Source organism: Impatiens glandulifera, chromosome 4, assembly GCF_907164915.1.
Source record: "Impatiens glandulifera chromosome 4, dImpGla2.1, whole genome shotgun sequence".
NCBI classification, from domain to species: Eukaryota; Viridiplantae; Streptophyta; class Magnoliopsida; order Ericales; family Balsaminaceae; genus Impatiens; species Impatiens glandulifera.
In genome coordinates this window covers 38,892,974-38,916,690 of record NC_061865.1, presented here as the reverse complement: position 1 = coordinate 38,916,690, position 23,717 = coordinate 38,892,974, and the positions used below count along the sequence as shown (strand labels likewise).

At 31.9% G+C, this 23,717-nt stretch overlaps 1 protein-coding gene across 1 annotated transcript; it reads left to right on the top strand.

Annotated features, from left to right (window-relative positions):
• Positions 1 to 2,822: 2,822 nt before the first annotated feature.
• Positions 2,823 to 15,631, top strand: LOC124935945 (CBS domain-containing protein CBSCBSPB5-like). The gene is made up of 13 exons (XM_047476389.1): positions 2,823 to 3,204; positions 3,271 to 3,445; positions 3,586 to 3,718; positions 11,888 to 12,058; positions 12,609 to 12,687; positions 12,780 to 12,893; positions 12,977 to 13,043; positions 13,992 to 14,097; positions 14,176 to 14,347; positions 14,531 to 14,661; positions 14,983 to 15,068; positions 15,136 to 15,225; positions 15,314 to 15,631. The coding sequence occupies exons 1-13, from the start codon at positions 3,065 to 3,067 to the stop codon at positions 15,485 to 15,487; spliced, it is 1,638 nt and encodes a 545-aa protein (XP_047332345.1). The 5' UTR covers positions 2,823 to 3,064; the 3' UTR covers positions 15,488 to 15,631.
• The last annotated feature ends 8,086 nt before the right edge of the window (positions 15,632 to 23,717 follow it).

Here is a 23,717-nt window from a genome sequence, read left to right as displayed (position 1 = left end):
TTGTATTATGTATGCGATGGTTTGCACAAGATCAGACATAGCACATGTAATGGGAGTTGTTAGCAGATTCATGAACAACCCGGGTAGACAACATTGGGAAGCAGTAAAGTGGATACTATGATACTTAAGAGGAAGTACGGGTCTCGCTTTGTATTTTCGAAAGTCTAATATGGGTTTAGAAGGATATGTTGATGCTGACAATGGTGGTGATATTGATAGTAGGAAGAGCACAACAGGGTACATTTATACTCTGGGAGGTACTGCAATCAGTTGGGTATCAAAATTGCAGAAGATTGTTGCTCTTTCTAGTTGTGAAGTAGAGTATGTTGTTGTGACAGAAGCTGCTAAGGAGATGATGTGGTTACAACCCTTTTTGTAAAAATTGGGTCAAGATTACGAGGGAAGTGTGTTGCGATGCGATAGTCAGAGTGCCATTCATTTGGCAAAGAATCCTGTTTATCATGGCAGGACGAAGCATATACAAGTTCGTTATCATTTCATCCAGTCAGCTTTAGAAGATGGAGTATTAGCTCTTGAGAAGATTCCCAGGAGTGAGAATCCAACTGACATGTTGATGAAAGCTGTAACAAATGAGAAACTGAAGTTGTGTGCAACTTCAGTTGGTCTTCTTCGTTAAGACACCGAATGGAAAGCCACTACCGATCGAGAGATAATAAAGTTAGTCTCCAAGTGGGAGATTGTTGAGTTATGGAGCCTACACTTATAATAAATTCTACATTGTTAATTAGAGTTTATTGGTTTTCTTTTTTTGGTTTTGGGCTTGGGCCTGACCAAAATTATTTAGGTTTATTACCTGAATGTTTACCCTATAAATATGTGATTATTAAGGGTTTACATTTAGAGACAGAATTCTAGAGAGATAAAGTGTGAGGCAAAAACTCGGTATTCCTTCTTCTTCTTCATAGAAAATCTAGTGGTGGCTGAAGTGGATGTAGCTCAATTTGAGTGAACCACTATAAATCTGTGTGTTCTTGTGTTCTTCTTTCTTGTGTTTTTACAATTGTTTTCAAACAGGTCGGATTTGGGAGATACAAATCCTAACAGCCTTGCTTTAGCAACACCCTGAAGAAGTGTTGGCAGCAGCCTGAAGAAGCTCTAGTAGCAGCCTTGTTTCAGCAGCAGTCTAAAGAAGTGCTAGCAGCAGTCTGAAGAAGCCAACAATTGTGTTGCACTAACAGAAGACTGCCACCTGGCATACACCCATCAGAAATTTAACACGTGTCTACGAATAAAACTCAACCATTGCTACATTTCAATATAAAAGAGAAGTAGAGTACAACGGCGAATCCTCTCGGTTAATTCATGATCCTTGAAAATCTGGATTTTTGGTACGGCGAATCATCCCGGTCAATTCTTTATCCCTGAATATCTGGATTATCGGTACGACATATCCTCCCTGTCAATTCACGATCCTTGAATATCTGGCCTCTCGGTAAAATCACGTATCTAAGAATTAAATCCGACCGTTGCTACACATCAATATATAAAGGCTTTAGAGTACAACGACAAACTATAGATGATCAACAACAATAATAACAATAACAACAAGCTTCAACTCTCGATTAACTTACTCTCTTTCTATCTCATCTTTCATAAGTGTATTCTATATTTCATTTACGCTAAGTTGAAAGATAATTTACTGTATTATCTGAAAGTATATTCAATGTTGTAAGTTGAACAGAACGTTTTCTGTTCAACATAGTGATAGCTAGAAGTTCAGAACAAACAATTGTTAAGTCTTGAGTTCTAACTTGGTTTATGTAAACGCTATACAAACCAAGCCTTCTAGTGGAATCCTTCTAGAAACAGAAGAAGGGGTGACGTAAAAGTTTTATCTCCGAACATCCATAAAACTCTTGTGTTATTTCCTTACCGCATCTTACAGTTTTGCATCTACCGCTTCAAATTTAACAAGCATTTTCGCACTTGAAACTGTTCAAGAGATTGCGACGATTTGTTGAAGAATGAAAACATATTTTAATGTCTAATATGATTAAAATTGAATTGAAAGTCAAGATTAATTCAACAATATTCAACCCCTTTTATTGCTGAAGTCGATCTAACACATCATTTTTGTTTTAATTTGATGTTTTTTAAATACACAAAATATTAAAATAAATATGCCAAATATTTTACTAATTTATTTTATTATTTTACCTATTTTAGGATTAAATAAATAATTTTAGGGATGCAATGATACCTTATTTCATCCTTAATTATTTATTTTAATATCTTAATTTTTTCTAAAATTATATATATATATATATATATATATTTATATTTTGACCATTTTTCTTAATTAATTATGCTTTAATTATCTTAATAATTAGTCTAATTAATTATTTTAATTAGAGTAATCATTTAGATTTTATTTATTTAAAAATAAATTAAAATAATTATTTTAATTTTTATAATTAGTGTGAAATTAATTGACATTTATATTGACTCGTATATTATATATATTTATTTATTCTCATAAAATGATTAATTTTAATAAAAATATATGACACTCTAGATTTCTCATTAATATAATTATTTTTATAATAGAGATATATTAATTAATTTCAATCCAATTCCTAATTATAAATAATTTATCAACATAAAAATTAAAATTGCAGTTACTTAAAAATTGAAATTACAATTCTCAATTTCAATTTGAGTTCTAATTACAAAGACACTAAGTGAAATATAAATTTATTATAATAAAAGAATAGTGTAACTTTTATTTCACAATAAATAAGAAAAAGAGAAAATTAAGTGAAATTTGTGAACCAAAAGAGTGAAGAATTTCTATAGCCGTTGAAGCAGAGATGACGTGTCCCTCCCAAGTCCTGAAATCCTTAGAAGGGTTTCATCAATCTCCATTAGTTTATCTCCCTCATTCATTCCCATAGACTGCAGTTTTCCACTGTATTCTTGTTTCCATATTCCATTCCTCCCCAGTTCAGGAAACCCAACATCCTCGTAATTCCCCTAGAGCTTGTAATCAGCAGTTCCTATCTCAATTTTATTTTTCTGCCAAAAGAATATACATTTATCAACGATGATGAATGGCGGAGATGGAATTAGGCCGAGGAGAAGCGTTTCGTCGAACTCTTCCCAATACATAAAGAAGACCTCTTTTGATCTCAATGATATTCTTCTTTCTTCAAGAAGATCTCTGTCCACTTCTTCACGTTCCATGTATGAAGTATATTATATTTGTAACATCGCCATATATAATACAATTAATGAATACTTAAAATGCAGGGGAATGACGACCGCGGGGGAGCGAACGGTAAAGCGTTTGCGGCTGTCGAAAGCGGTGACAGTGCCGGAAACGACAAGCATAAATGAAGGGTGTCGTAGGATGGTTGGTCGAAGAGTGGACGCTTTGTTACTCACCGATTCAAATGGACTATTATGCGGAATATTAACTGCAAGGGTATAGTTAGTTATAAAAACATAGTTTTTGTGCTCTATTACTAAACTAAACTATGTGTTTCTATATATAAATAAATATATTATATTATTATATATCAATTTGATCTTTATAAAATTGTGCTTTTTGTTTCTATTAATTAGGACATAGCATCAAAGGTTATTGCTTGCCAATTGAATTTGGATGAAACATCAGTTTCCAAGGTTATGACTAAGAATCCAACCTTTGTGCTTTCTAATACCCTTGCAGTTGAAGCCTTGCAAAAGATCGTACAAGGTTAGTATATATATATAAAAAATAACTGGTTAATGTTTATGTTTTGAATTTGAATCTTTTTTATATAATGAGTTTGAATATTTAATTATGCTATATGGATTCTAAGTATCATCATTTTAGTTATCTAATAATTTATCCATACTCTTGAAGCCTAATAAGTTAGTGTTAGTCGAGTTTTTAGCAAGTATGTCATTTTATAATTAAGTTATGTTTAATTTAATATTTTCATGTGATCAGTAACACCACTAAGTTAGTAGTGGTTCCTATTTTTCTGTTGTTGTAAGGTTATAAATAGTCATTTCTTTTCCGCTATTGAATAACAAGGAATACATGCATTTCTACACATTATTGTCTCTAGATTTGTTATCAGGACCAAATAGAGTTGATTTATCAGAAAATATTATGAGTGTGAGAAGTAACAATCTTATCTATGAGTGATTTGAGTGAAGTTTGAGTGAAGATTGACAACAGAATGGAGAATTCTTTTAGATAAAAGGTGTATTGGGGTTTTGTAGAAGAAGAAATTAAAGCTGAATTAGAAGAGAAAGTTGTTGAAATTAAGGTGAAGGCGTACAATGATGCTGAAGGATTTGAAGGCAAATAACTATCTTTTTTTAGTCTATTGATAGAATAGTTTTTCAGACTATTCTAGATACTAGATCAACAAAGGCAAAGTAAGTGATATGTATATTGTTGAAAAGATACTAAGATCGATGACCCCTATTTTTTCCTATATAGTTTGTTCAATTGAAGAGTCAAAAGATGTCAGCATTATTTCAATTGATGAACTGTAAAGCAACTTATTAGTTTATGAGCAACGAATGACTGCACATGTTAATGAGGAGCAGGCCTTGAAAGTTACATATGGAGAGTCTTCAAGAGGATGAAGACATGGTAACTTTTGAGATATATGTAGAGGCAATGAGAGACATAACTATGACATGTCAACTATTGAATATTTTGGTTGTCATAAGATTAGGCATTTTTAGTATAAATGTTCAGGCAAATCATAAGAGAGGTCACAATATGTGGAAATAGAAAAAGAAATGTTGATGATGTCTTATACAGATGAAGGAAAGACAAATCAAGACAAAATATGTATGTAGTACCTTGATTTGGGCTGCAACAACCACATGAGCGACAAAAAGAGTTGTTTTCAGCTCTTAATGAAGGTTTTAGAGAAATAGTAAAACTAGGCAACAACTCGAGAGTGAAATTGATGGGAAAATGAACTATTGTGATGATGGTGAATGACATTACTCAGGTCATCACTACTGTGTTATATATTCTAGATTTGACAAATAATTTGTTAATATCTCAAATAACAAATGAGAATTGTCATTAAACAAGGGAAGTCCGCACTTTACCATGCTCATATGGGACTAGTTACAGAAATTATAATAACTCAAATAGAATGTTCAAGCTCTTTGCAAATATAAAGAAGAAGGAGATGTGTTTCTCTGTTGCTGATGATGTGGTTTAATTGTGGCATCGTCGATATGGTCACTTGAATCACAAAGGACTAAGACTTTTTCAACAAAAGGAAATGGTGAATGACTTACCTAGACTTGGAGTCATGTCTAAAGTATGTGAAGTGTGTTTACAAGGCAAGAAACACAAACTTCTTTCCCATTAAAGACTACATGGAGAGCTACCCAAGTTCTTCAACTGGTTCATGCTGACATATGTGGACCTATCATGCCTATGTCCAATAGTGAAAAGAGGTACATAATCACTTTCATTGATGATTATAGTCTCAAAACATGGATATATTTATATGTGCAAAAATTAGAAGTTTTTAAAATTTTAAATTGTTTCAGAGTCGTGTTGAGAAGGAGAATGATGTGTTTATAAAAAATTCTTTGTACTGCCCGTGGATGGGAGTTCACCCTAAATATGTTTAACAGTTTTTACAGCGACAATGGCATACAAAGACAACTGGAAGTTTCATATACTCCAAAACAAATTTAGTTACAGAGAAGAAGAATCAAGTTCTCTGGAACATGGTTCGTAGCTTACTTGTTGAGAAGCACATTCCAAAAAACTTTTTGGGCAGAAGTTGTGAATTAGGCAATTTATGTCAAGAATAAAAGTCCAACGCATGCCGTAAAGAATAAGACACCAAAATAAGCTTGGAGTGGTGTTAAGCCATGAGTTGCTCACTTTCAAGTGTTTGGCTGTATTTCTCATGCTCATGTTCCTGACAGCAAACACATCAAGATGGATGACAAGAGTATCAAATGTATCCTACTTGGGGTCAGTGAAGAATCTAAATCATATCGACTATATAAACCTTTCTTTTAGAAGATTATAGTAAGTCGTGATGTGGTGTTTGAAGAGGATGGAAGCTCACTGTGGGATAAAAACATTAGAAATTTGCACGTATTGATTTATAATGGAAGAAGAAGACTCAAATGCTTCTACATTGAAGCAATTGTCCAAGTTAAAGCTGTGAAAGAAACTATTGATGTCACAGTTCAAATTGAAGCTACTTCACCATCAAGTCAGGTTTCAAGGTCTAGTGAGAGTTCTCTTTCATCAATTTCTCAAGTAAGATAAAGAAGACAGCCAATGTGGATGGGAGATTACATCAGTGGAGAAGATCTCTTATATTAAAAACAAGATGATGATGTTGTGTTCTTTGTAATGATGGAAACCTCAACTAATCTTGTGTACTTTGAAGATGTTGTAAATAATGCACGATGGTGATCTATAATGGATGTTGGGATTGTTGTTATTGAAAGAAACAATAATTGGGAGTTAACTTATTTACCAACTAATGCAAAGAAGGTGAGAGTAAAATGGCTCTATAAAATAAAGTTGAATGAACATGAAGAAGTGTAGAAGCCCAAAGCCTATTTGGTAGAAAAAAAAGATACACTAAAGAAAATGGAGTGGATTATTAAGAAGTATTTGCCTATGGAACACTTGGAGACAGTTCATATGGTGATCTCTCTTGCAGCACAAAAGGAGTGTAACATATTTCAGTTTGATGTTAATTCAACTTTTCTACATGGAGAGCTCAGTGAAGAAGTTTTTGTAGTATAACCACCTGACTATGTGCTAAAAGGAGAAGAAAATAAAATTTTACATGCTGAAGAAAGCTCTATATGGACTCAAGCAAGCACCACGAGCCTATTACAGTCGCATAAAAGTCTATTTTAGTAGAGGATTTTCTTCGACGTCCTTATGAACATACATTTTTTTTGTCAAAATAGAAGGTGAATGTAAAATTCTCATCGCTTGTATCTATATTGATGTTCTCATATTCACTAGTAATGTTGATGTGATGTTTAACAATTCAAGAGTTCGATGATGCAAATAATTCGTCATGACAAATCTTAGACAAATAAAGTATTTTCTTGGGATACAGGTGATGTAGAAGAAAGAAATTATTTTTATATGTTAAAAAAAGTACATAGAAGAGATACTAGAGAAATTTGGAATCGCTAATTACAATGCAATTTATAATTTAGTTGTTCCTAATTCTCAACTTACTAAAGATGAGAGTGGAAATAAGGTTGATAGAAGTTAGTACAAACAGTTAATTGGAAGTCTCATTATCTTACAACAATACAACATGATATTATGTTTGTTGTAAGCCAACTTACTAGATAAATGTACTGTCCCATAAAACTTCATCACAATGTCGCTCTTAAGGGCATTCGTATCTTCACCCATAGCACTTCTCCACTTTGGTTCAACTATAGCATCCTGCCAACACTAAAGAATAGAAAGAGAAGACAAAGTGGAAAGAAAGGCACAATAGGAAGGAGATAAAGAATCAGAAGAAAAATAAAGTTAAAAATAGGATGATGAGTACATTTTCTAGAACCTTTTCTAGCAGCTATGGGAAGATCAAGGTCAAAAAGAGAAGGATTACCGTTTGTATAAGAGGAAGGAACAACTATGGGACTAACTTTTGTATCAGACAATTGAGGGGGAACTATAGCATCTCCATGTTGTATGGGGTGAGTATGTCAACAAATTCAGTCCATCAAGTCTATCGAGTGTCAAACCTAATTCTCCACTAGAAGGTGCTTTCCTCTTCTCATGTCTTGGAAAAATAAGAGGGTCTGACTCTTTATGTCCTCCTTGAGTGACAAAAGATGAGAATGGAAGAAGGCTCCATGTTTATTTCTTATTTTTCTAAACTCTCCTCTAAAAGGATAAACATGAGTTAGAGGTGTAATAAAGAGTCGACTCCCAAAAAGTGACATCATGACTAATAAACACGTATAGTGGGAGAATGATAACATTTGTACCCTTTTGAGTTGAAGAATAACCGATAAAGGCACATTTTAAAGCTTGGGGATCTAACTTTCCATGCGATGAAGCAGAGTTATGAACAAAGCAGACACATCCAAATAAATGAAGTGGGAGAGGATATTTTGAAGTATGTGGGAAAAATGATGTTGGAATCTTGAACTTGAGAATAGTATAAGGAAGACGGTTAATTAAGTATGATGTAGTCAAAACTGTATCTCCCCATAGAAAACTAGGAACATCCGTAGTAACATAAGAGACCAAGAAACCTCTAAAAGATGACCATTCTTTCTCTCTGTTATCTCATTTCGCTCAAAAGGTTTGATAAATGTAGTAAGATGCATAATTTCATGAGAAGATAAGTAATACTCAAAAATCCTTTTAGTATACCCTGTACCATTGTTGGTCTGTAGGATCTATATAACAACTTAGAATTGTGTATGAATCATATTATTAAATAATTTAAAATATTCAAATACTTCATTTTTGTGAAGAAGTAAATAAATTCAAGTGATGCGAGTATGACAATCAATAAAAGTAACAAACCATTTATAATCGGAACGACCAGCAACCTGAGATGTCCCCAAATATCAGAATAAATAATAGAAAAATAGAGTCATGCTCCTCTGATTACTAATAGAATATAATGTTTGTGTTTTGCAAGTTCACATGGTTCACACATAAAGTCAGACCTACTACATTGTCTAGTTAAAGTAGAAAAAATATGTTTTAATATACCAAATGAGGGATGACCACATCGATGTCATGATATAAAGACTCTAACGGGGAGTTAGTTGATACTTGGTGGACCATTAGTGAAGAAGTAGGCACATTCTTCAAGAAATATAACTCATTGCAGACTTTTTCCCCATCAATCGTCTGACCCGATTGTTATGTCTTGAAAAACACAGTGAGAATGGAAGATTGTTGTCGAACAATTGAAAGACTCTGTAATATGTTTAACAGATAACAAATTTAAGTGAATGATGGAAAATATAAGATAGAGTTCAAAGGTTATTTGGAAGAAAGTTGAATAGACCCTTTTCCTATAATAGTTACAAGGGATCCATCTGCAACCCGAACAATATTATGTTGAGATAAATAAAAGTTAAATAAGCTAGAATAATTTTTCATATGGTTAGAGGCTCCTAAATTTATGATCCAAGAGTTAAAAAAAAGTATATGGATGTTAAGGCGGAAGCCATACTAGAATGGGCAAAATAAGAGGATGTGGAAGGAGTTGAAGAGTTGGCTAGCAAACTACCAAGAGCACTCATCTTAGAAGCTATCAAAGGAGCCTCTACTACAGGTGAAGTAGTATACATACTAGAAGTCTATGTCTCCACTAATAGATGAGCACTATGTTGATGATGTCCTCCAGAGTCTAAGGCCATGAAGGTGAAAATGTAGAAGGCAACACATATCACGAGTATGTCATGTCTTCTGGTAGTGATCACACACAGATGGATTCTTATCAACAAAGAAAAGTGATATTTATGGGGTAGTAGCAGGATAGGGGTAACAACAAAGAGCGGAACGATCAGAGTGTTCCAATTGAGGAACCATAGTATGTTGTTGAGTCTCCTCCCCCTAAATACGAGAATGGGCAGTTAAAACATCATGGAGTGGAACTTTCCCGAACAATTCTACCTTAATGGATCATAGTAGATAACTAGGACAGCTAGGAAGTCAATTAGACGGTCTTCTTCTTCAATCATTTGATAGGTCTCTGCATCTTTCGTACATTATACTCTGAAGATGCGATAATGATCTAGCTTCGTCCATAACTTTGTCAACTCAGAATAGTACTCCGCTAGTGTCTTGTTACTCTATATTGTCTCCCGAATTATCTTTCGAATCTCATAAACCTTCGAATTTTTTCCAAATTTCTTGAGTAGTGGAAAGAAATAGATAACTCTTCCGAATATTTGGTTCTATACAATTAAAGAGCCACATTTTTATCATGACATTGTCCGATTCCCAATCATCCAATTTCGGATCATTATCCTTGGGTTTCTTTGACTTTCCATTATTGAATTTTTGCATTCTATTGGCTTGAACCGAGAGTAAACAAGCTTGCGACCATACAAGATAAGTCGACCCATCCAATTTCACAGGGTTAAGAACGAGGGATGAGTTTAAATGATATCCTCGATTAGCAACACAAACACTATCTTTGGAACTAGGTTGACCTCCTTCAGGTATGACAAATTAGTGCAAGCAACCTCAAGAACAATCCAAAATAACAATCAGAGAGAAAGGAAAAAATTGAAAAGAAACCATAACCTTAATTTCATGGCTCTATTATCAAGTTACGAATAAAATGATTTCAGAAGTTCTCCCTCTCTAATAGATTGAGACAACTTTATATAGATAAGAAACCTTAAACCCTAATGTGGGATTTAATGTATATGGGCCTTAATATATACTAAACACATACTAAGCACCATAAAATATAAATACTATACAATATTGACCCATTATTTTTAACAGTATTTTCATCAGGTAGAAAATGGTGAGTGCACAATTATAGTCTACGATAACAATCCAATCATTACTCTTTCTAAGAATTCAATTTTACATGGTCGTAGCAATCACATTAATGTCAAGTTTCACTTTCTCCGTGATCTTACTAAAGAAGGAGTTGTTAAGTTAACTCATTGTTCCAATCAAAATCAAGTTACTGATATAATGATAAAACCATTTAAAATGATTGTGAGGCTTAGAGGTTTGTTTGGCATGTGTGTTGCATCAATTCTAAACTGAATTCGATTCTTCAGTTTAAGAGATGAAATGTTGAAGTGGTCAATCCAATAAGTTAGTGTTAGTTGAGTTTTTAACAAATATGTTCTTTTAGGAATCAATTGTGTTTAATTTAGTTTTCATGTAAATTGTGACACTACTAAGTTAGTAGTTATTCCTAATTTTTACTTTTGTAAGTAACACCACTAAGTTAGTAGTGGTTCCTATTTTTCTGCTTTTGTAAGGTTATAAATAGCCATAGTTATCATTTTTCTTCTATTGAATAACAAGAAATACATGTATACATTCTTGTCTTTAGACAAACGAACGTCTATTTGATTTTACTTTCGCATGATATTTTATTTATTTTTAATTAATTTGGTACATTTATTAATTAAATGATATTTAGATTTACAAACAAAATAAAATTGTTCTTACTCTATCGCGACCCTCCAAGATGATTTTCATTACAAGACAATTGAGTTAATTATTTGATGAATTATGATATTAAGATATAAAGTATAACAAAATGTTTTTTCTCTAGTTTGTTGTTGTTGCTAGAGTTACTGTTGCCATTGTTAGTTAAAATTGGAGTGGTATTGTCGTTGTTCGTTAGAACTCGAATGGTATGATATGAGGTTTAGTCGAGATAAGGTAGAAATCTTTCTTCTTATTCATTTTTTATTCTAGATATCCTCTCAATATATATACGTGTCAAATTAATTAAAAAATTGTCTTTAAGACTAAAATATCATTAATTGAGGGAAAAAATTGAGGTGATTAAACAGCAATTCAAAATTTGAGCATGATTTAACAAGAACTACATAAATTTATGTTTCAAATAACAAATTACCCACACGGTTCATTACCTTCATACATTCCTAAAAAACTGTTTATAATTCAAAAGTTATTTGATAGTCGATTGCAAATTTGTTTAATTTATATCTCTGAATTGTTTTGGAAAATATTGTTCATTAAAATAGTTATATGTCTTTACAAAATGTAGTTTTTTTTTTAGAGATGGACAAAATAAGAAAGATATTACATGTGATGATAATTCTTAACAAAAGTCATCTATGGATGCCAAATATAGTTAATGTGAACCAAAAGACATGTAATTTTACTTGTTTCTAGATCTTTTTGACATGTATCCTTACACAGGAAAATTTAGACACTTACCAGTGGTTGAGAATGGAGAAGTCATAGCATTACTTGACATAACAAAATGCTTGTATGATGCCATAGCCCGGATGGAGAGAGCATCGGAGAAGGGAAAGACTATAGCAGCTGCCGTTGAAGGTGTAGAAAAATATTGGGGCACATCTATTTCCGGTCAGTCAATTGATTGATTCATATTTTCAATTCTTTCGTAGCATCTTCTCATATATCTAAGTCAGAGCCGGCCCCGAAATTTGGGCTGCCCTAGCCTCGGGAGAAAAAGTTCGATATATTTTTTTGTTGTCATAAATCTAGTTTTTAAAATTGATAAAAAAAAATCATTTTTGGTGAGATTTGAACCCATAACTACATTGAAACTTTAAATACATATCTTGAACCATTAAGTTACAACCATTTAGCATTAAAATTACAATAAATATAACTAAATATTTTGATATTTTTAACAAATAGGCTGCTCTGGGGAGTGTGCTGCCCTAGCTGTCCTAGCCGCCCTCGGCTTACCCCAGGGCCGGCCCTGATCTAAGTAACTAATTAGTTATTTTTTAAAAAAATAACATTAAACTATCTTACATCTCAATATTGTTTAAAAAAAAGTGTTACAAATATATAAATAGAAAAAAAATTGCATAAGTCCGTAAATACCAATTTCGTAGCTGGGCCTGCTTCTTACATATATATAACCGTGATTGTTGTTCTCTTTTAGGTTCGATGACATTAATGGAAACGCTAAGAGAAAGGTTATTGAGGCCGACATTGTCTACTATCATTCCCGAGAATTCAAAGTAGGTAATAATATGACCTCTTTTTAATAACATTTAGTGATTGTATTTGAATTCAAGATTAAAAATTTTGATTTTGTTTTTTTAAATTCCAGGACAGTTACCGTTTCGACAAAAGATACAGTCCTGACAGCCGCTAAGAAAATGCTCGAATCCCACGTCAGTTCTATCATTGTAACTGTCGATAGTAAACCAAAGGGAATCCTAACGTGAGTGAGGAAATTTCTTCACATTGAGCCAACTCTTATTATTAGCATTAACCAACATGTTTTGGACCTTCTTTTGGCCTCAGCTCTAAAGACATGTTAATGCGGTTGGTTGCTCAAAATCTTTCACCAGAATCCACCTTAGTGGAGAAGGTAATCAAAATGAAACAAATATATGAAAAAAATAATGATATCTCTTTTCATTCTTGAATTAAAGTCATTTCATAATTAAATAAAATGAATTTTGAAATAAGATAATTATCATAATTTTAGTAATTTTAGTTTTTGTCCAAAACATACTTGACATATCATTCTCTTTTTTTTAATTAATTTGGTATGTTTGTAAATTAGTCTATATTTATAAACATTTTGAAAATAACATTTTAAATAAAACATTTGTTTTGAGATTTATGCATTTCAATATTTTTTAATTTGGTTGACTTAAAAATTGGATTATAAGAAGGAAATTTTGAAAAAAAGATCAAGGAGATATATATTTTGTATTAATTTTTTTTTTTTTGTAGAGAATTTAAAAAATGACATAACTTAATTTTCTATGTTATACCGTATTAAATGTAATTGTTTTCTATATTGACTGCTTTTTAGATTTAGAGTTTCAAAGTAACAAATTCAATTTAAGTAACAAATTTAATTTGTAATAGATTAGAATAGTTGAAAATTTTAAATAGAGAGAATGTTTTTTTCTTTAACAAATATAGTAAATTAATTTAAAAAAATTGATAAACTAAAATAAGAAGACGCTAGTTCGTTTGTGATAAATTCTCACGTGACTAAAATTCTAATATCTTTTTAATAAAAAATAAAAAGACCAACTTTAACTCTCAAATACCAATTGTGCCAAAAACAAAATTGCTCCTTTTATTTTTAATAAAGTTTAAATATTAAATAAAAAAAATTATTTTAATATAAATAAGTCAATTCTTTCATCAAACAAAATTTCATTTTTCTTTAAAAATAAACTATCCAAGAAGTCTTTAATATGCATTTTGATCTCTAATTAACAATATTTCCTTGTTTTCTTTTTGTTTATGGCTAGATCCTTATAATTACTATTCAAAACATATGTAATTGAATTTTTAGGTGATGACACAAAATCCAGAATGTGCGAGAATCGACACCCCCATTATCGATGCTCTTCACACAATGCACAATGGCAACTTCTTACACCTTCTGGTTGTCGATAAGGGTAAGTAAACGTTATAATAAACTTTCTAATGCTTCCTGAAATGGCCACACATTCATGATAACTTGCTGCTGTATACAGATGGAAATGCAGTAGCTGTTGTCAATGTTCTTCAAATAACTCAGGCTGCTGTATCAACCATCAGTAATTCGGATCATAATTCATCTCTTGATTCAGGAAGCAATTTGATGCAAAAATTCTGGGATTCTGCCCTGCAGTTATCTCAAGGAGATGATGATGAAGATGTGAACAGGTTTATGTTCTTACAATAAATCTTGATTTATGATTAATTTCTTGTTTTTTTAAATGATTCGAGTCGAGTGTACTAATGACATGAAAATATGAGTTATGCGTAGTTCTACCGCTGAGTTATGAGTCTTCACTTTGTTGTTTGTTTCTAATATACTTCGAAATTGGTGTTTTAATATATCAACAGTTGCAATTCCATGAAGCTAACTTCGGAAGCAGCTGAACCAACGACTCAACTTCAATACCTACGGGAGTCGACGCGTATGTTTGCATTTAAAGTTCAAGACAAGAAGGGACGAATGTATAGGTTCAAATGTGGTAAGCAACCAGATTTTTTATTTTATTTCTGTATGAGCTTGTGTGATCCAAGGTTATTTGTAAAAATGTTAGTTAATAGCTAAAAAAAAAACTTGTTTGATGTAATTTTCAGAAAAAGTAAGTTTGTTTGGACTTTTTACTTAAATTACCATGACTATTTAAAATTTCAAAATATTCAAAAGAATATAAAATAAGGATTTTGTTTTTAATTTTAATTGATGAATTATGCAGTATGCATTATGGAATAGTGATAAATAACATCAGACAAGCTCTATTTGTTCCTATCTATTGTTATAAATTGTTTCTTCAATTCAATTCTAGAAACCGGGAGTTTGAGTGATCTTGTAGCTGCTATTCTGCAAAGAATGGGGGACGAAATTAACTGCAATAATATGCCTCGGATTTTTGTAAGCACACGATGGCCTTATCTAGTTCTTGTTCATGTTTGATATATTGGGATAAATGTCGTTTCAGTATGAAGATGAAGACTGTGACAAGGTTGTTCTTGCATCGGACAATGACCTTGCTGCTGCTATAGATCATGCTCGGTTAGTTGGTTGGAAGGTAAACAATTATTAAAAACAATACCATAACAACTAATATAATACATCACACCAATGTAGTGTAGCTAAGTGGTTTGTGTGTTTTATAGGGATTGCGGTTACATTTAGATTACTCAGGAATGCGCGGTTATGGAAGAAGTTCGTCGGTAGAATTCGGTTATTCTGAAGGAGACTACTACTACTCAAGGGTTGGGTTGGCAACTGGGGCAATGTTGATATTTGGATTGGGTGTTGCTGTGTATCTTAGAAGATATAGAAATTGATATTCACTATTCCCCACAATTTAGTTACGAAATTAGGGATTAATTCATTGAAAAATGGTTTGATATTGAGATGTTCACAATTGGGCAGCTAAACATAGTTTTGATGAAGTTCCTTATATATATGTTTTTCAGAACTTTCCTAGTTATTATTTAAAAATAAATGCTTTGTTTTCGGATTAAATACTAAATTAAGAATCTCAAATTTATTCAAGAACAAAATATATTTATTAAGAGTTAAGTTTTTTACACTACCCGTTTGCACAACTAGATTTATTTATTTATTTATTTTAGTTTTTAATTCTCTCTACATATATTAAAAAATAGTTATTCCCTTAAGACTCTTTTTAGCCACTGAGATACAATATAACTTTACAAAAATAATAATCATAGTTTTGAAAACCGTTTCGGTTATAATCCGATTTTTTTGGCGTACTTTGGTCCGACTGGTTGAACCAACTGGTTATTTTTATTTTTATTTTAAATAAATTTAAATATATTAATACATAAATAGTATATATAACCATTTAGGTATATAAAAATAATAAAATAAATAAATATTAATTAAACTCAATAATTTATCAATTAAATTAATATATAACAAATATTTATAATTTTTCTTAAATCAAAATAACAAATATCCATAATTCTTTACCATCGTCGTAATAACAATCGCACCAATTATCTATCAATATTTAACAATTAAACAACCAAATCAATAAATAATTAATAAATATTAAAATTTTAAAAAACAGCTAAAACAATACTAAATTAAACAAGATTTGATCAGTTGAGTAATCTTTCTAACCGGAATATGCGGTTTGATTTTCCGGTAGAATCGTCCGGTCGGACCGGATTTTGACCAGTTCAAAAGGTAATCGTATTGAAGTCAAAATCCGAACAGCTCAATCAGTCGTTTTGCGGTCGGACCGGCATATTTTAAAACCTTGATAATAACTATTAAACTTATTTTAAATAAATTAATACTTTTTATAATATAATTTATTAGCTTCAAATAATTTTTTAATCTATTGAATTTATAGAATAAATATTTATAATATATTATTTAATTTTTTAAATAAATTTATATATATATTTTTTTAATTTTTTAATAATTATATATGATTTTATAACTTCTTATATTAATTTAATAAATAACTATATTTTCATATATTTATTTTGAATAACAGTTTAACAACATTTTATTAAGAAACTCAAAAAGTCAAAAAGTAAGAGAATTAAGAATCAAAACTCAAGCTTTGATTATAAGATGAAACGGCCTTAGAATTTCTGAATGGTAACAATCAAACAACAATATAAACAAATATTACAATTAACGTTCTCAATCTTTGTTGCAATTTTATATTCGCCTTATAAGTCAATGTTTTTTTCTTCTACGTCCCCTTCCTCGCAAATACTTCACGAAAGATGATTGAAATGTAACAGATGATGATGCATGTCTAATCCCATTATTTATCCTACCTTTGTATGAACCTATACTAATCTGATAAAATGAATTCTTTTTCAGAATTTCAGGACTTTTATAAATGTTTTTCTCTACTTCAATTTTGCGGGTTTGAGTATTAACAACCCTAGTTTCATCCCCACTCTTCTCCTCTATTATTTCTTTGTTTTCTTCTTTTGTTTGTTCATTTTTCTTGTCTTCAGATTGAACTTCTTCAATATCCTTTATTTCTTTAATTTCATTGATTTCTTCCTTTTCCGGTTCTTCCTCTGCATTTTCCTCATTTTGTCTTCTTTATCACTATCATTGACTTCCACAATATCCTCTTCCAATCTTGATTCTTTCATTTTATTTTCCTACTTTTTTGTTTCCTGGACTTTTAAGATTTTCTGCTTAATTGTTTTTGCACATTTAGTACTAGCATGTTGGAAAATGTTTCAAAAAACACATGTGTTTGTCCTCCATTCACATGAGATTTCCATGAATGTGGGTTTTTCCTTCATGTCAACAATTGTCATGTTCTTTGGTAGTGTACTTTGATGATGCACTTCAATTCTTATTCTAGAAAAAATAAGGTACTCTTCTCCCTCTCTAATTAAGTCCATATATAATGGTTTCCCTAATAGACTAGAAAATTGATTTATAGTTTCTACATTATACATTTGTGCTGGAATGTTCCTAAGCTTGAACCATATTTGGACTGTTTCCTTTATCATGCTTAGAAGACTCAATTTTTCAGACCATCTCTTTAGATTCTTATAAATATGCCCAATTTTCAGAATATTATCTAAGTTTGTTCCCTTCTTGAATTGTAGAAAATAGATATCATGAATGTTTGGAGAAATCTTCTCTAGTCCTTTCTTCTTTCATTTTTTCATTAGTACTTCCTTGGTGACTGGGAAAGATACACAATTCTTTTCTTTGTAGTTCCCAACAATTATATTTTTTCATTCTTTGATGCATCTCTTCTCCGCTATAGTGGGAAATTTAAATTCAAAATGAGAGTTGAGAATATGGACTTTTGTTTTAAATTCACCCAAGTAGATTTTACCTTTAAATGCATGATCATCTCCTTTCTTTTCTGCATTCTTTTTCCACACTTTCCAACTGAAATTGCTCTTGATAGTATAGGTCTTTGATTTTGGGGATTTCATCAGCTCCCTCATTGTTTCCACTAATCATATCTTTTCGTATTCTTCTTTCTTCAATAGGTTACAATCTTGAAGATAGTGTATATTCAATTGAACGGTTTGTTATATTTTATTTTTATTGAGCACAATCTCTCATTTCTTTATATGCATCAGTAACTTTGTGATTTGATTTTTAATTCCAAAGAGATTTTATCTTTCATTATACCAAACCTTCCATATTCCTTCATTTTCCCCATATTTTCCAATTCAGTTTCACCAATGTTTTGAACAGCAACTGATTATTTACCTTTGTTGTTTTCATGTACTTTTTTCTATACAATTTTTTTGACTATCCTGTTCATTTCAATTTTAGCAGCCTCCTTTATACCTTCAAGAACAAATTAGCCTTATTACTTTTTTTCCCATTAATATAGAAGAACAAAATTATGCAGCAAACAAAACAGATACATAACAGAGTAATATAGAATACATGAATACCCTGTGCAGCAGACTATGAACAAAACCAAGACCAACCTTAATTGATCACAAACAAAGACTTTGCGACCATAATTCACGACCTTTTCCCTACCTTGTTCAAACTCTAACCGATGTTTCTTGATTTTGTAACATATAACCCTAGACGATTTTTCCTGATATGCCGAACGTGCCAGACATGCCAAACGTACTGACGATCGTGACTCTGACCATATTTTCCGTAACCGACTACTAAATCAACGACCAAATTTCGTGCGACTAAAGTGCCGATTGTTCCTATTGTGCCGATCATGAATTTCACCGTTCCTTTAGGGATTGGAATTGCAAGGAAAAGTTGATGTACTAGATTTTCACTAAATGTGTAATTATATTCTCATTTATGTATTACTTGTTTTTAATATTAGGTATTGAAATCATGTTTGTTTAAATTTTTTTATTATAATAAAAATTATTTATTTTAATAATTTTTATATATCCCAATGATTTATTTAAAAGTTCAAAAAAAATTGACCATATAATTTTTTAAATTGTTGATGCTAGAGAATCTTCCATATTAATGGTCAAACATTAAAAATTTTTAAAATATTTTTTAATTTTTAAATAAATGATTTGTATATCTAAATAATATTTAGGGATAAATTTATTTTAGTTTAGATAGTGGTTTTAGCCTCATATAGTTGAAAACTATTTGATTTCTTACCATCACAAATTATTAAGACATGTCTCTTTAAGCTCTCTAAGCCGTTGTTTTGTTTGGGTTAATGAAATAGCGTAGAAAGAAAAAAAAAAAATGATGACGAGGGATGATATAAGGAGGTGTGGATATTTTTTATTAATTTTTTTTTATAAAATTTACTTATAAGATATTGATATATATAAATAAAAAAATAATGATTTAAAATAGAAAGTATTTTAATATTTTAGTTATTGAATTGATTAATTTGATTGATGAGAAAGGGAGTGAAGTGATTTTCAGTCGCTAGCTCAATATTTTACTGTGTGGTCGATAAGGAGGTCATGCCTAGTTTTCTCGATAAAAAATTAGACCATAGTTAGAAAACTCGGTTAGATGCTAGAAAATACAGTGGATTGCTGCGTGGTTGGAAATTCTCGGTTGCCAGCTCAAAAACTATGTTTTGGCTGATTTTCTTGGTCGAAAACCAAGCCATGGACAAAATTCTCGGTCATTAACTAGTTTTCTTGGCCTTGGGTGATACTCGGTCAGAAGAAACCACACTAGAAGTTCCAACTCTCTGTTAGTAACCAGGCCAGGCTAATTCTCTTAGTCCAAAACCAGACCACGACCAGAATTTTTGGATTGGATAATTCTAGCCAAGAACACACTATACCAACAACACATAGTGCTTAAAAACACCTAAAAATTGAAGTGTTTTTTCATACGATCATTAATTAAAATAGAAGAAACTCATGAATATCATTTGAATAAATTCTTTTGATTTTTTAATTAGATCTAAATGATATTTTATGGGTTGTAAACTCCCAATTTATTTAATATACAATAATAATAATACACATGTTCTTGTCATTGAACAAGAATCCATGAACATGATTTTATCAAACTAAAACATTTTAGACAAATTGGGCGTTTATATTCTAGGTTTAGTTATTAATTTTGACAAGAATAGAAAGTTTCTAAACTAAATTAATTTGAAGAATATCTAATCAATTTTACAAACCAACAATCACACAAATAGATAATTCAAGATTTGAAGTAAATGGATTTATTGAAAGTTTAAAATGCAAACAATGAATTGAAGGTAACGGAGTTCGGTTGACTTCTCATCTTCTTTTTGTTCACAGCTACCTCGCAATAATCAAACGATCCATACAAAATGTATGGAGATCTTTATGAGCAAGACACAGCCGAATTTAATAACAAGAAACTTACTTTTAGAGTACTGAAAAGACCAAATCTATTTCGGGGTTTTAGGGGGTCTGGACTCTTTTTTATAGGGTAGTTAAAGAATAGTATAAATAATCTACCATGAAGACTTCAGCCGAAAAAATATTTATATGACCATTAATGATTCCGCCTTTGTTGGGGAATTCCTAGTTGCCCTTTAGTTGAAATTGCTAGTTTATTTAAATTTCAACATCCATGTGGTGACGTAGCTCTTTTCTAAGGTAAAATCGAAGTTGTAATGAGGAAGAAAAATATGATTTACTACATCAATGGGATTTCCCGTTGTTGCTCGTTGAATTTTTGGAAATATGAACGCCAAGAAGAGATGAAGAACCGCCTAGGTTTTTTCACGGTCAGGACCTCAATCGAAAGGCCCCAGTCTAGGCTCGCATTTGGGTCTGGTCTGACTTGGGTTTGTTTGAGGAAAGGGTTTTTTAGGTTTAAATTTTGAAGACTAATTTACCTTTTGACTTTAGAGGATATGGTATAGGTGAGAGATTGATGGTTTAAAAAGATGATAAAATTAAAGAATAATTTTAATATTTAAATGATAAAATTATTTAATTTGATAATTGATAAGATGTTTGGATTTTGGAATAAAAACTGGGTTTTATCTCAAAAACCCTTTTATCAAAGGAGCTCTTAGTTCACTGTGAACCGAAATGGAATCGACGGTTCGGGTACCCGAAGGAACCGAACCGATCGGTTCGGGTAATTTGTTTACTTTTCGGTTCTAGGTAATTTCGGGTCGGAACCGATCGGTTCCGGTTCGAGTCCGGTTCGGTTCTGGTTACCCGAAAAATAATAAAATTAACTTCTTTTTTTCCTCACTGTTCGGTTCTACTGTGTCCCGTTTCCATTTATACAGGCTGCTGTAGCTATTCTGCTCATGGAAACCAAATCACCTAATTCCAATATAGAGTTTAGGTCAACACTCAATACCCCATTTAACTTAAGCATTAGAAAATTAAAGGAAAGAATAATAGTATTACCAGACGAGAAAACAGAAATTGATCTCCCTTCTTTAACGGGAAATTTGATTAAATAACCTCAAAGATGAGGTTATTTGATCTGGTGGTGGCTTGCTAATTTTTTTGCGCTCGTGGTCTTTTTATTTTTTTAGACGATATTGCCCTTGTAGCTTAGCGTTTCGCTAAGTGGATTAGGGTTAGTATAAATACTTTAATATTTTCATTTCCTTAGTTTTCTTTCTCTCTCTTCTCATGTTCTCTCTTTCACGGCGGCCGGCGGCGACGACGGCGACGGAGGTTGCAGGCGACGGTTCACTTCATACAGATCTATACAGATTTACAAGATCTTCTAACCTAATCCATTTATGTTTTTTATCTATACATATTTACAAGATCTATATAGAACTAACCCTAAATCTATTTTGCATGCAGGTCTCCGATTCTAGGGTTTAGTGTATGCCGGTCTCCGATTCTAAGGATTTGAAGGTCGAGGAAGATGTTCATTTCAAAATCTAATTGGAGTTATGTTCATGTTTACATTTTCTTCATTTCAAAAACCTTTTCATATTTCGTTCTGGTTCATATTTGGTCATATTTGTGGATTCTTATGTGTTATTTGGTTCATATTGGTTCATGTTTGAGCATTTCGTTAGGTTATTATTTGTTATTGGTTCATATTTGCAGAAAATCTCTAATTAGATCGTATGTGTTTCCGTTTCAGATCTGCTAAACGTTTCGCTACGGACTTACCGTTTCGCTACGCACTTACCATTTCGCTACGGACTTACCGTTTCGCTACGCACTTACCGTTTCGCTAAGTAGTACCTCGCGATTCTCTAAGTGTCAAGATTTTTTGTTATTTATAGTTAATCATGAACTTCATTTGACAATGTATCTACATCACTTCATGGTTATGAAGAGAAGTTGTGTTAGCAAAACAAACCTTATCTTTTTACATTAATGGAAACATTTAGATTCTTCAGAAAAGGCCTTTGAAGAACTATCATTGAGCTCTAGATAAGCAAAGATTGGCTGACTTTGATTTCGTTAGTCATTAAGCTAAAGAAATAAATTTCAAACAATTTTCTCTTAGCTGGAGCTCAATGATAGTTTCTTCAAAAGCCTTTTCTGAATAATCTAAATGTTTCCATGTAAAATTATAAGGTTTGTTTTGTTAACACATCTTCTTTTCAAAACAATGACTTTGTTGTTGATACCTTGTCAAACGAGATATATTACCTATGAAACCAATAAAAAATTTTGTACTTCACGATTCGCTAAGTACTACGAGCTCCAGCTAGGAGAATGATTTGAATTCGATTTCGTTATTAAACAAATATACTAGCGAAAACGTATTCAAACCATCCTCTCTTAGCTGGAGCTCGTTTACCTCGCAATTCGCTAAGTACCTCACGATTCGCTAAGTACCTCGCGATTCGCTAAGTACCTCCCGATTCGTTAAGTACCTCGCGATTTGCTAAGTACCTCCCGACTCGCTACGGAAGTTGAAGAGACGCGCGTACGCACACGCGCTATACCTTATATATTCAAAAATTTCAGAACATTTCATTTCAATCGCCCGACTCTCTCTCTCTCTAACCCATTGTCTCTTCACTGAATCTTGTCAAGGCCGGTCATTTATGCTTTCTTCTCGTTCGTCATTAAGGTTGGTTCATTCTTCTCCCTACCGATCATTTTCTGCTTTTTTGTTTATGAGTTTCGGTTTTTGCATGTTAAGGGTAAATGCATGTTAAGTGTTTCTTGTCTGTTTCCTTGTTTTTATTAGTTTATGAAACGTATGGTCCATTTTTGTTGTCTTCTGTTCAGTATATTTTTTCGCCATTAGGGTTTCGCTAGGTACCTCCCGATTCGGTAAGTACCTCCCGATTCGCTAAGTACTTAGCGATTCGCTAAATACCTAGTGGTGGTCGATCATTTTCTGGTTTTTTGTTTATGAATTTTGGTCTTTGCATGTTAAGTTTTAGTGTTTGTTTCTGATTTTTTGTTTAGGTTTTTGCATGTTAAGTTTTAGTGTTTGTTTCTGATTAGTTATGTCTGGTTAATGTTGTCTTATGTTCAGTTAACGGTTTCCCTAGGTACCTCTCGATTCGTTAGGTACCTCTCGATTCGCTAGGTACCTCCCGTTTCGCTAAGTACATCGCGATTCTCTAAGTACCTAGCGATTCGCTAAGTACTTATGGTGTATGTGTTTTTTCTTACATTTTTGATGATATTGTTCCTTTTGTAG

Coding starts and splice junctions, on each gene's coding strand:
- LOC124935945 (XM_047476389.1), top strand. CDS start 3,065: ATGATGAATGGCGGAGATGGAATTAGGCCGAGGAGAAGCGTTTCGTCG. Junction 12,059..12,608: donor TTGGGGCACATCTATTTCCG/GTCAGTCAATTG, acceptor GTTCTCTTTTAG/GTTCGATGACATTAATGGAA. Junction 14,662..14,982: donor AATGTATAGGTTCAAATGTG/GTAAGCAACCAG, acceptor ATTCAATTCTAG/AAACCGGGAGTTTGAGTGAT.